The sequence below is a fragment of the Ceratina calcarata genome, unplaced genomic scaffold (genome assembly GCF_001652005.2).
Source record: "Ceratina calcarata isolate Rehan_Ccalc_2016 unplaced genomic scaffold, ASM165200v1 scaffold72.2, whole genome shotgun sequence".
NCBI lineage: Eukaryota > Metazoa > Arthropoda > Insecta > Hymenoptera > Apidae > Ceratina > Ceratina calcarata.
In genome coordinates, this window is record NW_017178472.1 from 1858250 (window position 1) to 1873758 (window position 15509).

A 15509-nucleotide genomic window follows, 5' to 3' on the forward strand; every position below is an offset into this window, starting at 1 on the left:
GAGACGTATACTAATAAGATCTGTCGTCATAAGAAATGTAATATTTACTGTTTCTAAAAAGTCTTATAAAATGATTTGTCATTTGAGAGACTGGACTTAAATTAATGTATAAATAACTTTGTAAGGGCAAAAGAAATTCCTTTCTATATGATTGCTAAGTACAAAAATCTTAGTCTACATAAAAATCTATTAATGATACATGGAATTACAAATACTCATGCGGAAAACTCTTGAGTAAACATTTTTAATATGTCAGTTTTCGTTTCTTTAATCATTCAGAAATGTAAAAAATGAAGAAACTTATTAATTCAATACAATATTAATGAAAGAGATATATTGGTACAAATTATTGAATGAAGTGCTACTCGACAAGCTTGGATTATAAGGATTAATTTCCGGATGAAAACCATTCATAAGAGATACTGGCGGCTTGTCTACTTATTCTCGCAACCGATTATAATCTAATGAGATGTATAATTATGGAACACGCTTCTCGTTTATGGGCCATTAATCATCCCTGTTTTCTTCCATCGCGAAAGAGATTTAAATAAATTAAAAAATGCACCTTAATTAAGAATATACTTGTTGCATTCGGAAGAAGGATAGCGGCTGCCGATGATTAAGAAGGGAAAGTATATATGTATAAAGATCGACAATGACTTCGCCTCAGGTCATACAATCAGGGATCGTCGCGTCGGTGGAATCACTTCACCGTCTTCTCCCTTCCATTCCCTACTTTTTTCAATTTTAATTAAATTGATCTGTCCCTCGACTCTTATTAGATCATTCCGTGGTGGCCGGTAAAAGGATCATTCAATATTCATGAATAGAATACTAAATTCAATTTTAAGTTTTAAAGTCAAATGTAAGCCACAAGCCTATAAAATGATATGTCTACTGGCACAGCTCAATTGTAATAGTAATCATTCACGATACACTAAAATTTATAATGAGTGATCGCTTCAACTAATGAAAGACTAAACACAAGTAGCTAATGCAATAAAAATTATATTTCCTGATTACCCGGTGCTTGTTCTTATAAAGGAACACGATAAGCGACTCGAATAGAAGTCAAAGAATACCACGCCGCGCCGGTTCCTCGATTTAGAAATTTATGAGCCGTGTCTTGAAGTAAACCGCACTGCGAACAGTTGTTCTACCCTTCCGTGTCCGATTTAATCTAGGAAGCGTGAAGGTCGAGTATCCACGTCACGTAGTATCGCGAGGGATTGTCATTTTTATTGCCCGCTAAGGATAATAAAAGAGAAATTCTGAAAAGTCGGAGAACCTCGACGTAACGAAGTAAGAAACCACGCCTGCTTTTAGCCGTAAACGATCCGTGCAGTACAAGATTCGATTTTGTGTAATTGGCATGGTAACTGGTGAACCAAGGATTTTTATGAAAGATATATTTTTAATCAGCTATAGAGCTAGTGATAAATTCCCATGTTTTGTACCCTGTTTCATATCCAATCAGATTAACATATAACTAACTTAGTAAATAGATTTAATACAGCCTGTATTTCCATATATTATAGATTGCATATATTGAAACTTGATATTTACGCAATGTATATAGTTTAATGATGCCAGATTTTTACCTTTAACGATACCAGCAAAAGCTTCTGACAAAATTGTAGACAGAAATGTCCACTATATCGTTCGAATTTAAGCGAACTTGAGACGGTAATTAAACGAGTACTTAATTCGAGGCATTATCGTTATTAGTAATCGAACGATATTGCGGAATTTAAGAAGGAACGAGGGAGATTCGCGAAATAATATCCGTGCAGGCTCATCCAACATTGATCAATGTCCAACTTTGTATTGTCCGACTCCCTAACATTGTGCGCGCGGATGATTGGTTCCTTCGACCGATAATACGTATTACTTATCGAATGTCCATTCGCGATTTCCAAGCATCCGGTCGGTTCCATCAACAGCAACAACCAAGAAACTTGGATATGTAGAGAAATCGGGCCTGTCTAGCGTGCAAGTATTAGGCAGAAACGTGCAAGATTGTTTTCCCTAAACACACCAGAATCATGTATTTCATTCAAATAATGTATTATACTATCAAATGATTAAATAGCTTTATTATTTTAAGCACATCAAAGGTTGTGCGACAGTCGTGGAACCTGTTCAAGTTTGTAGGATAAACACTGATGCTTCTGAAACAACCTATAGCCGTAACGAGACTGGCGACGATCAACCAATAACGCCGGGACTATCGAGAATGATAACGCGTACCGTGTTGCGGAAACACGTGTTGTCTCGGGTGTGGGCGAACAAGGGAAGTTCGTCTTTTTCGATCGATGACGCTGTAAAGCGACACGTTCCATGGACGGAAATACCGCGTAGAACCTCGACGAAACGATGGAAAGATTAATAGATAAAATTGACCAGTCTAGTAGAGCAATGGTAGAAAACAGTGAGACGAGTATGGACGAATCGATGATGCACGAGAGGTTTACTGCTTACTTTCCTGTTCGATATTTTATGACTAGACTACGTATTTTCATGCGAAACAAAACTTCACTCATATCAATTTGAAAAATGAAATATAAATCAAAATATTTTTATTCTTCCAAAAATTATTATATACACTTATGTGTGCACATCATGCATATTCTTGCATGTTACATGCATTCTTTATATCTTGTCAAACTTTACTGCAAATGCATCAAGAACGTGATCTATTCGTGTCGATGACGACAACGATGGTAACCCGGTAAATACTCATTTGCATTGCAAATGATTCTGTGTATTTTAAGGATCGAGTTAGAGTAAAAAGTAAATCGTCTAGGAGCCTTAGACTGTCTCGATTAGGAAGACAATAGATTGTCAGGCTCGAGTGCTAGTCAAACTTTTCCCTCTCCCTCTCATCAAGCAACGCCGCCCCATGCCGGATCCATCCCGCTCGGCTAAATCTCTGCCGTACTTACATTGAGATTCCGATATACAGATATCAGTCGTCCCAGAGATAAACCTATACAGCTTGGCGAGAATCTGAATTTCGTGAGAATCGAACGAAAGAAGAGGAGCACTTACTTTCCGGCCGATCACGAGGAAAACTCAACCTTGTACTTCTTAACGATATTCTCTCTTTCTCTGTCGCGCGATTGAATATTTTCATCGGTAATACCCTTGACGACTTACATATTCTTTCATGACTAGATTATTCAGCTACTTGGATCCAGGGAGATATATTCTACAAATCTACCAGAGAAAGTAGCATCGCAGTGGCATTATCGGGAACGTTCTCGGGGGAGAAGCAGCCAAACTTTGCTCTGTTGTACATCAATACCATTTATAGATGCTATCGGAAACGCTTCCAGCAGGGATTTCCTTTTCTTATCTCAAAACAGTTTCGCATTCTAATAGAGAAATAGTATAACGTCGATGACATTTAGGAACAATACAAATACATTGCGAAGACACATGATCTTATAATTTCCTTGTTTTGTCTCGAGGTACTTCGTTTTGACGTTAAGATATCAGTCAATCGATCCACATTAATTTGTCTGACGCTATTACGCTTTTCCGACTTTACAACCCAGAAGTCTCGACACTATTACATGAGGCAGTTTAAGTCATAGAGATGTAAGTCACAAGGATCCGGAAATGGTGCAACTGTTCTATTGACATGCCTACATTGTGCTATTATCAATTTGCAAGGGACATGGATTAGCACTCACTTCATGTTTTCTCTGAACATATTAGCATTTGATGTTCAAGAAAGCACTGAAGTTGGTCGAAAAGTGACTTAGAAAATTATGGGTTTTACTGCCTAACATGTACCCTGCGTAGTTTTAAACTACATGCAGCGACCTGCAGTTGAATGACAACTCAAAGAAGTTGTCTGAAAGTTGATGAAATGAATGACGAAATGCCAGGGGGATATCTGTCTCACCTTGTCAATCGGCATTGAAGGGCACGCACGGCAGAGGTTCCAGAATGAACCAATCATGAGGCCGCGGTGTGTAGGGCAGTGGAACAGTAGTGACACACAGTCGCTTTGCGAGCGACGGGGCCGTTTCGACGACGGAAATGGTCGTCAGGCCAGGTTTGATCTCCTCCTGTCGAGGACGTGGCTCCTCGGCGACGATAATGCGGCTACACTTGCTTCACTTCCTTCTCTTTCCTTTACTTCTCTCGAACCACAACTACCTTCTACCACCACCTCCTCCTTCGATCACTACCGCTTCTTCTTTCTCCCGTCGATTTTACACCTTCTTTACTCTTTCTTGCCACCTTCGAGGTGTAAGTAGAATTCAAGGCGAACAGTGGTCGGACGTCCGGCACTTATGATTCCCGTCTCTTTCTGTATGCGTTAGAGATACGTGTGTATACGTGCGTGAGAATATAAATGTGCGTGCACGAAGATAATAGGGAATAGATGTGTGAACGCGTTGAACGTGGAACGGAGTAACGAAAGAACGAGAAAGAAAGAGAGAGGAGAATTAAACGTTAATGAGTATCCAGACAGATGGAAATGAGCAGAGAAGAAGAAAGGGATTGAACATGCGTATGTGTTAAGACTTTAACGAAACTTTAACCCTTCTGCACTAGGGCTAGTTAAAGTAAAATCACAATCGAACTGAACATTAATTGTCTACATCGTCTGTCCAATCAATAATGTTTCAGGTGTTAAACTATTAGATCTCACTTTATTCCAGTAGATTGCGAAGTTTATTCCTTTTTTTAATAAGTTATTGCGAATTTAAGTGCTACTTAAACCCGTGACCAATTTTATACAGACGATCATATGTCGGAGCACATTTTACATAAAAACAATTAGCATTTGGTAGCTACTCTTTTAGGGAACAAACTTGTTACACAATCTGATAGCCTAGTCTTACTGGCGCCTAGCACAGAGGGATCATTTATGATAATTAAACTGAAAAAAGAACGTAAGTAAGATTGGCAGCAAATATCGGTCTTAAAAGGTCGTTCGAAGCGAATGGTTTCACATACGTAATTGAATTAAAAAAGGAAGGAATTGAATGGCGTGACAGAAGAAGGGAATCGCGTGTAACTCTATCCAACTGTCGTCGTACGTATCGTTGATTAGTGCAACCGGTACGTACCGGTGAAATTAAGTTGTTCGAACAAAATCGAGAACGAAAGAAGGAATAGACAATAGGAGAAACCGGGAAGCAAGAAAGAAGGGGTGGGCCGTGTCCGAGGCCTACCACTCCATCGTCTCCGTCGTTAGGATTTTCCGCTTCCTTCCCGTCGACCAACGTATTCCCTGTTCTTTCTTTTTCTTCCAAAACTTTCACCACTCTCTCTTTCTCTTCCTCTCAGGATATGATTTCTGTTAAAAAGTATCAAACTGTAGCAGCGTTCCGGCGCTTTTCGATCGTCGATCTTCTCCGACGTGGTCATTGGAAATTCACCGCATCCGGAAGCAATCTTTTCGCGTGCGTGCTCACGTACTTGTAACGTGCGCGCGCGTGTATCCCGTCGTGTAACGAGAGCAAAAGAGAGACGGCCTTGGTGTGGAATATGTAACAGGATTTGCCCGTTTGATTCAACGCGAATACACGCCGCACACGGAAAGACAAAACTACAATTGAAGAGTGTAACTCGTTCGGTTAGACCACGTACCGGTGTATGACTTTCGGTTCTTCCCCTCTCTCTATATATGTGTTATATGTACATGCGATATTCGCCTGTGCACTCTTCTATCCGGTGTAATATTTCTCTTCGATAGAGCAACCGGCGAAATGCTTTGCGATCGGTTGAAAATCCAGTCGACCATCGGAGGAGAAATAAAAATTAGAGAGAGAGAGAGAGAAAGAGAGGAGGGGAAAGATACGTATATATGTGTACGCGTGTATGTATCTATGCGTGTGTTCGTGCGTGTATATATGTATATATGTATATATACATATATGTATATCTATTTAACGTATGTATGTACTGTAATGCGACGATGGTTAACACTCGGACGCGTTATACGAACGGAATGACGAGACGGAGGGCAGAGCGAGAACGGAATCGTGAGAGGCACTGGTCCCACCGTCGCACCGATCGCACCGACGACGTTGCGTAGAGCGCCGCGTCGCCGGCAAGACGTCTCGACGGTAGAAGGGGTTGCCAAAGCGCAGGCGCCCCGACCAGATCGGGTCGATAGTCCGCAACGTTACTCCCTGTTCTCCTCTCCCTTTCCTTCCTCCTTCTCTCTCTCTAGCTCTGTCCTCCTCGCATAGTCAGAGTCGACATAGTCATTCCTGCTGGATTTCCCCCTTTTTCCATCTTCTTCGTTTCCTTCACGATCGGCTTCATTACACCTTACAATTGGACTTCGACTTCCCTGAACACGCAGGCTACACATTTAATTCAATAAATTTATTTAACTATCTTGCGAGCACCGCATAAATCATTCCTCTCTTTCTCTATCCAACTCATGTCAGTCTTCTCTCGCTCTGCGCTATGCACGGTACAGTCATTTTTAGTGGTCTTTTTCATTCTTTTTTGCTATTCGATTATTTTCGTTAATATTCTTCTATACGATTTAACTTCGTGTTCAATTGTTCTCATTTTCTTTCCCATTGCGTGTTTCTTCTCTTCTATTCTCTTCAATCGAGAAGGAATATCAATCGTTCAGGGCAATCCTCTCTCTCTTTCTCTTTTTCTTTTCCATTTCGTCCATCCCTTCGCACGCGCAATCTTCCTTTCTGAATTCCTCCTTCGCGCGATTATTTCTTCTTTCATCTCTTCACCCGCACAAACAAGCTATTCCATTTTCCTCTCCGTTTTCCTAAGTACTTTTCATTTCCCGCCACCAGTCTTGTTTTTGGTATATTCTTACCTATTGTTTTCTGCGTTTTCTTTACAAAATTTGTTCCCCAGGCTTGTAATGTACAAGTAGACCTTAGTTGTAATCTACTGTATTGTACTTGTTTTTTAATTCTTTTTCTATTATAATAATATATCTTCAATAATCTGTAATACATCTGAAATAACGAAATCATTTCCGAATGTATGTATATAGCAACTGATAAAACATATGTGCCAATGAAATTCATGAAATCAATTTGATAGTTATATAAAATGGCGATGCAGAAGTGATCGGTTCGTCAAGAGATTTATCTGCCAATGTAAAATCCTGAAAATTGACAGAAGTGATCGGGAGAAGAGTGTATAATAGAAATAACGATAACGGCCGTCGGTCAAAGCTCGTATCTGTCGATATTCCTTCCGGTTAGATGCGATAGAAGAAGAAAGCGAGTTCTCGCAGAACATATTTGCGTAAAATTTCTACCGCCTTATCCCGGCTACCGTCGGCATTCGGCGGCGCGTGTGCGCGCGTGATTTTCTCGTTTTTCTTCTTACCTCGGCGACTATGACGGCGACGGTCCAACCCTCTTTTGACGGGGTGGTTGCAACGGCAACGGGTAGGGCGCGAGTTGATCGTGCGTCTCACTCGCCCCCGTTACTTCGCCCCCTTCAGTCGAAGCCCGTTCGCGTTCGCCGGCGCCGCTGTGTCGAGCCAACGTCGCGACGCTGCTAACCTTCCTGCGGATGCGGCTATAGGCGCGTTTTGCGGCGTTTCAAACTTTGATCTTCATCCCTCTTGTGCACATTTGTAAAACTTATCGAGGTTGTACAGTTTTTTTATCGAATTTAATGTAATGTTTCTACTTTATCTTTGTTAAATTAACCTTCGAATTGTAAAGATGATTCATTTTTTGTGAGTGATAATTCTTAAAATAATCTAGGAAAGTTCCTAAATTAGGATTAACACAATAATTTTGATAGATGATTCGTTGAAATACATTGTATTATAAATAGTATGAAATAATGTACGTGAATTACGTAAACTATTCCGGACATAAATTTACAATTCAAGGGTTGAGTTTCAAACTTTAATCGCGTTTGCTCAGCCAATCTCTGGGTATCTACATCTGCTATGCATTTATATCTGAATTATAATTTCCCTGTTTAAAATACATACAGGGCTAGAGGAATAACTTGAATATGAGGATCTTTGATTGTAATTTTTATGATTTAAATGGGTGATGTTAGAAAATACAGCGTACCCACAGATCGAAATTTTGCGAAGGGTGGCGAACGATTTTATGGGTCACGAGATGCAGACACATAGACACGTTGATTTTTTACGAACAGACGAATAACGGTTCGGCCGATGCGCGAATTGAAAGGGGCACAAAATACGCTTGGAAGAGTCCCGCGGATAGTTTTCGATATTACGTTCGCCTGTGCATGCCACTGTGCTCTAGCCAACCGATATGGCGCAAGAACTCTTTTGGGTTTTTGCTTTTTTTGGTTGGTTACTAGATGGATCAATTGCAATTTTAGCTCTCCTCTGTTTATCATTTTCTCAATTAAATCTATTCCTCGTGTATCAAATTGACAAGACGTTAAGGGAGCGAAATCGTGAAGAAATAAACAATTAAAAAGTTTGGCACACCTTTTACCCGAAGTAAAGAAATCGACTCTACTTATTCCTGTTTAAAATTCATGTACACCGATATTGATATGTGATAAGAAAATAAAATGCCTAAAATTGACATGGAGAATCAAAGAATCACGTACAGGAGTCCTGTGAAATATTATTCGAAGACGGAAATTGAATTGTAAAAGGAAGTACAGAAGATGCCTGAGTATGATCGATAGATTGCGGGTGTCTATGCATTCATAAAATATTTAGAAGTGCAGAATTGCACAAAATAGATATAATATGAATAAATATGTAAAATATCGAAGGAATGGTGGAGTCTGTAAAAATAGATATGACACTTAAGACAATTGAACTTGCATAAAAATCAATAAACGATTGTTCTTGAAAATCCTCGTGAATGTTTTTCTGCTTTCCCTATTCTTTTTTGATGAAGATAAATCAATCCAGAACTGTCGGTGAAGTTCCATCATCAATCAGTGACCACGTAATTCTAAGCCGTAAAGAAGTTCTGATCAAAACAACAAGGTGCAATAAAAAGGTATACGATTCGAAATATCATGCGGACGGACGATCGTTACGTAACTCTGTGTAATGCCCACACATATCATATTTAGCCCTGGAACACATATTTTTGTCGATGGAAGAGATACGCATACTAACTATTCACAACTAGTACGTTCTCATCGACCCGAACTTCATTATTCCACTGATAGGATATTTATATCAGTTACTGTGCTTGTCAATATCATTTAACGATTTTTAGTTAAGGAAACAATACAATTAAAATTACTAAAGTATGATTTAATACTTTTCGTAGTAGTTTATAATTTATTATATGAATGAATAACTAAAAGGCACAATAACTAATACGAATGCCAGACGTCATTATTCTTCAGCGTGCATTAAATAACATAACAGCGACCTAAATAATTTCGAATCTACCTTCCGTACAGTTGAACGCAAGCAAAAATGAAGAATCGTTTGAGAGTCGAGATCATGAATATCAATGACATTAGATCAGAAAACCGTCGAAAGATCGCCCCTTATCCGCAGCGATGCATTCGTGCCGTTCAATAGAAATGGAAATGTCCTACATAAGCGTCGAAGGAAGCGTATCCTTTATCCTGGCGCAAGACCTACACAGACAGTTCGGTACGAAAGACCGATGAAGGGTTAACACTTCGTGGAATCGATTGGGGAGAAATCCTAGTGTTCGCTTAAGCGAATTACTTTAATTGCCAGCTCTGCCTGTTCCGGTTTGTATAGGAGTGCATCTGTCCCACGATGAAAGGATTTGAATTGGATAATTCGAGGAAACCATCCTCCTAATTCGGAATCCATAGACCTAGGAGTGCGAGCAATCCAAAGTCCAGTAATTGGCCGACGAATCTCTCACAGTTCATGTATTTACTATATCGTTTGGTCGTCCTCTTCAGACGTCTGGCCCACAATTAATTCGAAGCCGTGGTTCGGCCATGACCACGTCAAGCACCTTGTTTCTCAGTACAAAAGAAAAAAGTGAACAGATAGATAAGGGAACAGAGTCCCGGTAAAGTAACCGTTTGCCCTCGTCGCGGCCGCGGCGCTTTGAAACAAGACCACTGTTATCATAGCACTAGTTATTCTTAGCAATTTCGCCAGTTTCGTGAAAGCTTCATAGAATTCACAGAAGCCAGTATTGTCCTTCTTCGATTTGCATTCGGCATTAAAAAAATTCAACAAAAAATGGATCAACGGTGAGCTAAACTCCACTATATTTGATCGCGGTAAAAAACTGCACGTAGAACTGACGCGCAAAATTTATACTTACCTGCCGGATAAATATTTATGATTCCACGTGAACGTATCGCGTGGCGTGCAAGCTAAAGGATAAAGCGTTGAATTTTACATATACATATAGAACTAATACATACATATGTATTTGCAACTGGGATACAAGTTACGGGCCTCTATCACGTATGCGGGTACGAGCCTCTCTCTCGATGTTTCTAAGTATGCCCTTTAAACTCAACACTAAAGCAAGCTCCTCACGTTGATATAAAGTATTTCGATGAAATTGATTGTTTCTATTATTTTCGGATGTGTGTACATATATACAGGTCCTTTAATTACATCTTTGATATTCAGTTCCCGTAAATAGTGGTGAGACAAAAAGGAATTGTCGTTCGTGCATGACGTAACACGTTCCCGATCTTCGTGCCCGTTTGATTGTCACGCGAAGAGTCAGCTGATTGCAGTTAATTACTGTAATTACACCGAAAAACGAGAAAAGATATACTTGGAGCTCTCGGCGATGCAGCAGAAATCCACCGAAGAAGAAATTAGTAACAAAAAAAAAGAAACGGTGCACCAGTGGAGTGCAGTCTAGCCATTGTTGTTTACATCCTAAGCAGGTATAACCGGCCTAATTTTCGTGGTTAATTGGTGGAAGGGGCGGTCGCGCTACCGGAAGCGGCCAGGAAGCTTTTCCGTTACCGTGGAAAATTTCCAACCGTCGCTTAGAGAAATAATGAAATCATGGGACATTATGATATCTGACAAAGAGCAGACGTCGCCGACTCGATTTAATTTCCACCACCACCGAGCGGCAATCAGCACGGGTCGTTAAAAATGAGCCAAGCCTCGAGACGACGCGGCGTCTCTAACCAACCGCAAGTGGGTTAATTAACCCTTCTTCAAATTATGGGAGTCATTGCTATACCACACGGTTTTACAATGAACGTACATACTTTAACTCATATCGACATGACTACTTTAATTTTCGTTTATCCTTATGCCCAAAGTTTGATATAAGTAAATAGCATCTGTAATAAACGCGTACCGAGACGCATTACCACTCCAAAATTAATTGATATTCTCATGCTCTAACACGATTCAACAGCGAAATCGGCTTGGAATAGATTCATCGATTCAATCGACACAAAGGTTCGTTCATGTGATAATTTCACATGATTTTGAAAATTCGCGAAATGAGTTTGTGTTATCAGCCAGTTCCGTTTATAATACCTCGAATGCGTTTAACTCCGGTGTTAATCGGTGGGCCAATCACAGACTGAAAAAAACGATGGATCGTCATGCAAAGTTCAATAAAACGTGGAACATGTCGCGTAGCTCGCCGTGCTACCCGTAGCCACGATAAGTTACGCTCGACTTCCGCTTCCGCTCGCTGCGGCCGCGCGCGTACAGCACCTGCTCGAATTGCATGAATTACGTCGTACCCAATAGATACGCATCATTCTGAAATCGCGAAAAAATATATTCAGGCTTTGATTTATTTTTGACCGTTCTTTCATTCGTGATCAATCGTGATTAACGAACGTTAGAGATAACAAGTTTCTGATTTGCGATCGATAATCGTTCTGACTAGTATTCTATTTAAGCTGTTTAGTACAATTATAAAAAAAAATGAGGAAGGTGCCCCCAGATTCTTGTCAAATAGGTAAGCCAATACGGCTTTGCCAACTTTTGCACCGGCAAGACATAATAGCAAGTGGTTCAAGTGGACTGCAGAAGTGGAATTGGTGTCGTCTTTTGTTCTCGCCGAATCAGCACCAACCTCTTTTTCTTGGCATTCTTAGAAATCAATACGTGTCTTCGTAAGTTGCTAATACACGTCAGGCCTATCGCTAGTCTATATTATTGTATATGTGCCGTCCGTTCGTACAGATTCCGTTCAATTTACCTTAACGATTACGGAAAGTACGATAATCATAATTATCAGTTCTCGCAAATATTAGATTTTAATGATCTCATATTTCGTCGTACGGCTAGAGACTTATAGCAGAGAAGGGTTGATCAATGTTTAACAGGCAAAACGAATACAGCAGCGTGTCAATACCTTTTGTAGCCACTGTAATTCGACGATCTCGTGTCGTCCTTCTTCTGTAGTGGAAAATTGATACGCTTTCTCTGTTCGTGTGGGACTAAGCATGTATAGTCTATGCCAATCCGTTGGTGTATTTCATACTTAACAATAGAGGCACGCAAACTTTGGTACGTGTCTAATTTGTATAACGTGTCAAGGAGCAAATTGTACTGGTGCTGGTTGGAGGTACAAATCTACTGAGGCGTTCAAAGGACAGGAAAAGGGGTTTTCAAATGCAGGTCCCGTAAAAAAATAAAACATTCAACTGATTTATTTTTTGAAAAACGTTGTCTTTATATATATTGTCATATTATACAGTAGAATTTTGAAAAGTTTTACTCTCGATTATTCACTGTCATACTCGCGGTCCCTCGTGATGGCGGATCGAACCGGAAACGTGGATAAAAATAGCAATTATCGTTCTCATTTCGTGAAAATTTTATCACGTACCGATTCGGGTTAATTAAATTAATGCGATGATAATAAACGGCATTAGATCTAATTTTTATAGGATATCCAAAATTTAAGTTGTATGAACTTGTCTACGTAGATAACATTAACAGTTTAATTCTAGTATTAAAAAGTGATAACAATTAATAATTTTATCAGTAATAAGAAATATATATATATACAAAATATCAGGTTGACAGAAAAGGAAAATTGACGAATCGGTACGAGACGAGAGTTCACCAAATATCGCCCGACACCATCGAATAGATAACATTTTGTAGTGGCATGTTAAAATATCGCGCGCGCAAGTTCGCGAATAATAGAATACTAGAAATTGCTCAATCGTTTCGTCATCGCTGAGAATTACTCATTAAATCACAAAAAGAAACTTATAATGAAAGTTGCGTCGTGACCGGCACCGGAACATGCTTCCACCGATCGATCGTTGCAACCCATAACATAACATTTGAATCATGCATCAGTAAAGGTGAACAAACCCTACTTGTTTCGACTTGAGACATCCGCGCCACATAACCTACCCTCTGTCGACTACTACTTCAATTTCACCCTCGCGAGTCCAAAACAAAAGGAATTTCTATCAGAAACTAATTTGAAACAATACTTTTTTTCTAAAATGTTATTTACGATCTCTATCGTGATGTATATAGGAAACTCTATACTGGAAATAATGGAAAATTGACGAATCGGTACGAGACGAGAGTTCACCAAATATCGCCCGACACCATCGAATAGATAACATTTTGTAGTGGCATGTTAAAATATCGCGCGCGCAAGTTCGCGAATAATAGAATACTAGAAATTGCTCAATCGTTTCGTCATCGCTGAGAATTACTCATTAAATCACAAAAAGAAACTTATAATGAAAGTTGCGTCGTGACCGGCACCGGAACATGCTTCCACCGATCGATCGTTGCAACCCATAACATAACATTTGAATCATGCATCAGTAAAGGTGAACAAACCCTACTTGTTTCGACTTGAGACATCCGCGCCACATAACCTACCCTCTGTCGACTACTACTTCAATTTCACCCTCGCGAGTCCAAAACAAAAGGAATTTCTATCAGAAACTAATTTGAAACAATACTTTTTTTCTAAAATGTTATTTACGATCTCTATCGTGATGTATATAGGAAACTCTATACTGGAAATAATGTAATAATGAGGACGGTCGACTCGACATCTAGCAACATGGCCGTCGCGTTTGTCAAGGAATTAACATTTCGTTTATCGCTCACTCACCAGATATTGCTTGCAATGTCTTTTATGCTTAACAGCGCAGCGTTTCTTCTTTTTGGAGGCACCCGCGTTGCAACCGTTCCCCGGCTTGTCTTTATGAGGCGTCGACAGGTTCCCCTTGTTCGCGGGCATCGCCGTTTAAAGAAATACCCGTCGCGGTTCCACACGGAAAATTGGGTCGTTCTCTACCTGTCGACGTATGTACGTCGCGTTGAACAGATGCGCCGTTCGGTCCACCGACGAAAGTGATTGATAACGCTCGAAACGTCTCTCTTCCTCTCCGTATATACGATACACACGTGAGCGATAGTGCATGTGTATGTACTTAGTTATAGCTACTGGGTATGCGCAAGGACACTGGACTACCCTGAGCTGATTACCCGAGGTCCGAGGCCACGCCTCCGTTAAGGCTTTGCCGACTTTATGGCCTTTTCGCACTGCGTTTTCCGCTCCCGTATTCCGCCCGGAACAGCTATCAGAATCTTGTTGCCAGCAGTCAAGAGTCAAGAGTACAGGTCAGACACCCGCTGGGGTCGAGAGCGAAAGAGTGGTTGCTTATAGACGAAATTATTCATCGTCACTATGTACATATATTTTTATATTTTATATTTTCTGCGCACAGGAGAAGGTCATCTGCCGAGACCGTCACTTTTTCTGCGCGAAAAACTTTGTTTCTCCCACCATAAAAAAATCTGAGTTTCCCCGCTCTCCACCCAAGCATGGGTTTGACCAGTACTCTTGACTCTCACTTATGCACAAAACACCGGGCCCGCGTCATCCAGCTTTTACACGCTATTGCCAATACCTCGCATTTTTAACTACGGAATTGGTTGTCCGTCTTTTCGCTACTAGAAATCAGAATTCCGCTTACCATCCCTGAGCGAAATATGGGAGCGGAAAACGCAGTGTAAAAGGGCCATTACGGCGATATACGTAACTACCGCCCGATACGAATCTTTTCAATTCAATCTACAGTGACAGTTAGAAATTTTGAATGTTTCATCATCTCACCAGACGATTGTTCAACGTATTTTAATAGATTTATTGCAGTGGCCACTCGTGTTTTGTTCGGAAAACGCGCGATGCGCACGCGAGTTGAAAATATCAAAGAAAACTGAAAAAACAACGATTCAGGTTGCTTGTTTGTTGGATACCAAAGAGATGCTCGGCCCTGGACTTTGGTAGCGCCACAAAGTGGTAAATTATTTAACTACGAGATACGCTACGATTTCGCAGGATTTCGTATAACGTATGTAATAAAAATGATGATTGGTGAAGCAGGCAATGCTAAACATCCTGCTTCGTAAAAATAAAGACACACGCTACAGTAAAACTGCAATTGAAACGAAGAGCGAAAGTTGGCTTTTATTCGACTTCCGGTTTCGTTACCGAATCTCAACGACCGGATACTTTAACGGTTAATACTTGTTTGAAAAAGTTCCCACTATTTACGCCGTCTTGTAATTTGAAAACTGGCATTACTCCCAGATGCTTTTAATT

General features: G+C 40.2%; 1 protein-coding gene across 17 annotated transcripts in view; it reads right to left on the reverse strand.

Annotated features, from left to right (window-relative positions):
• LOC108630345 (flocculation protein FLO11) overlaps positions 1-14360 on the reverse strand; it is a 61862-nt gene extending 47502 nt beyond the window's left edge. For 5 of the 17 annotated variants that reach the window (XM_026818018.1, XM_026818019.1, XM_026818029.1 and 2 more), the window contains exon 1: positions 14013-14359. In XM_026818018.1, the coding sequence (XP_026673819.1) occupies positions 14013-14141 (129 nt within the window). In that variant the 5' untranslated portion in view covers positions 14142-14359. Of the gene's footprint in view, positions 1-3913; positions 5874-5929; positions 6061-14012 lie in introns of those variants that run through there. The other 12 variants (XM_026818026.1, XM_026818021.1, XM_026818027.1 and 9 more) reach the window with 12 other exon arrangements.
• Between the last annotated feature and the right edge of the window lie 1149 nt (positions 14361-15509).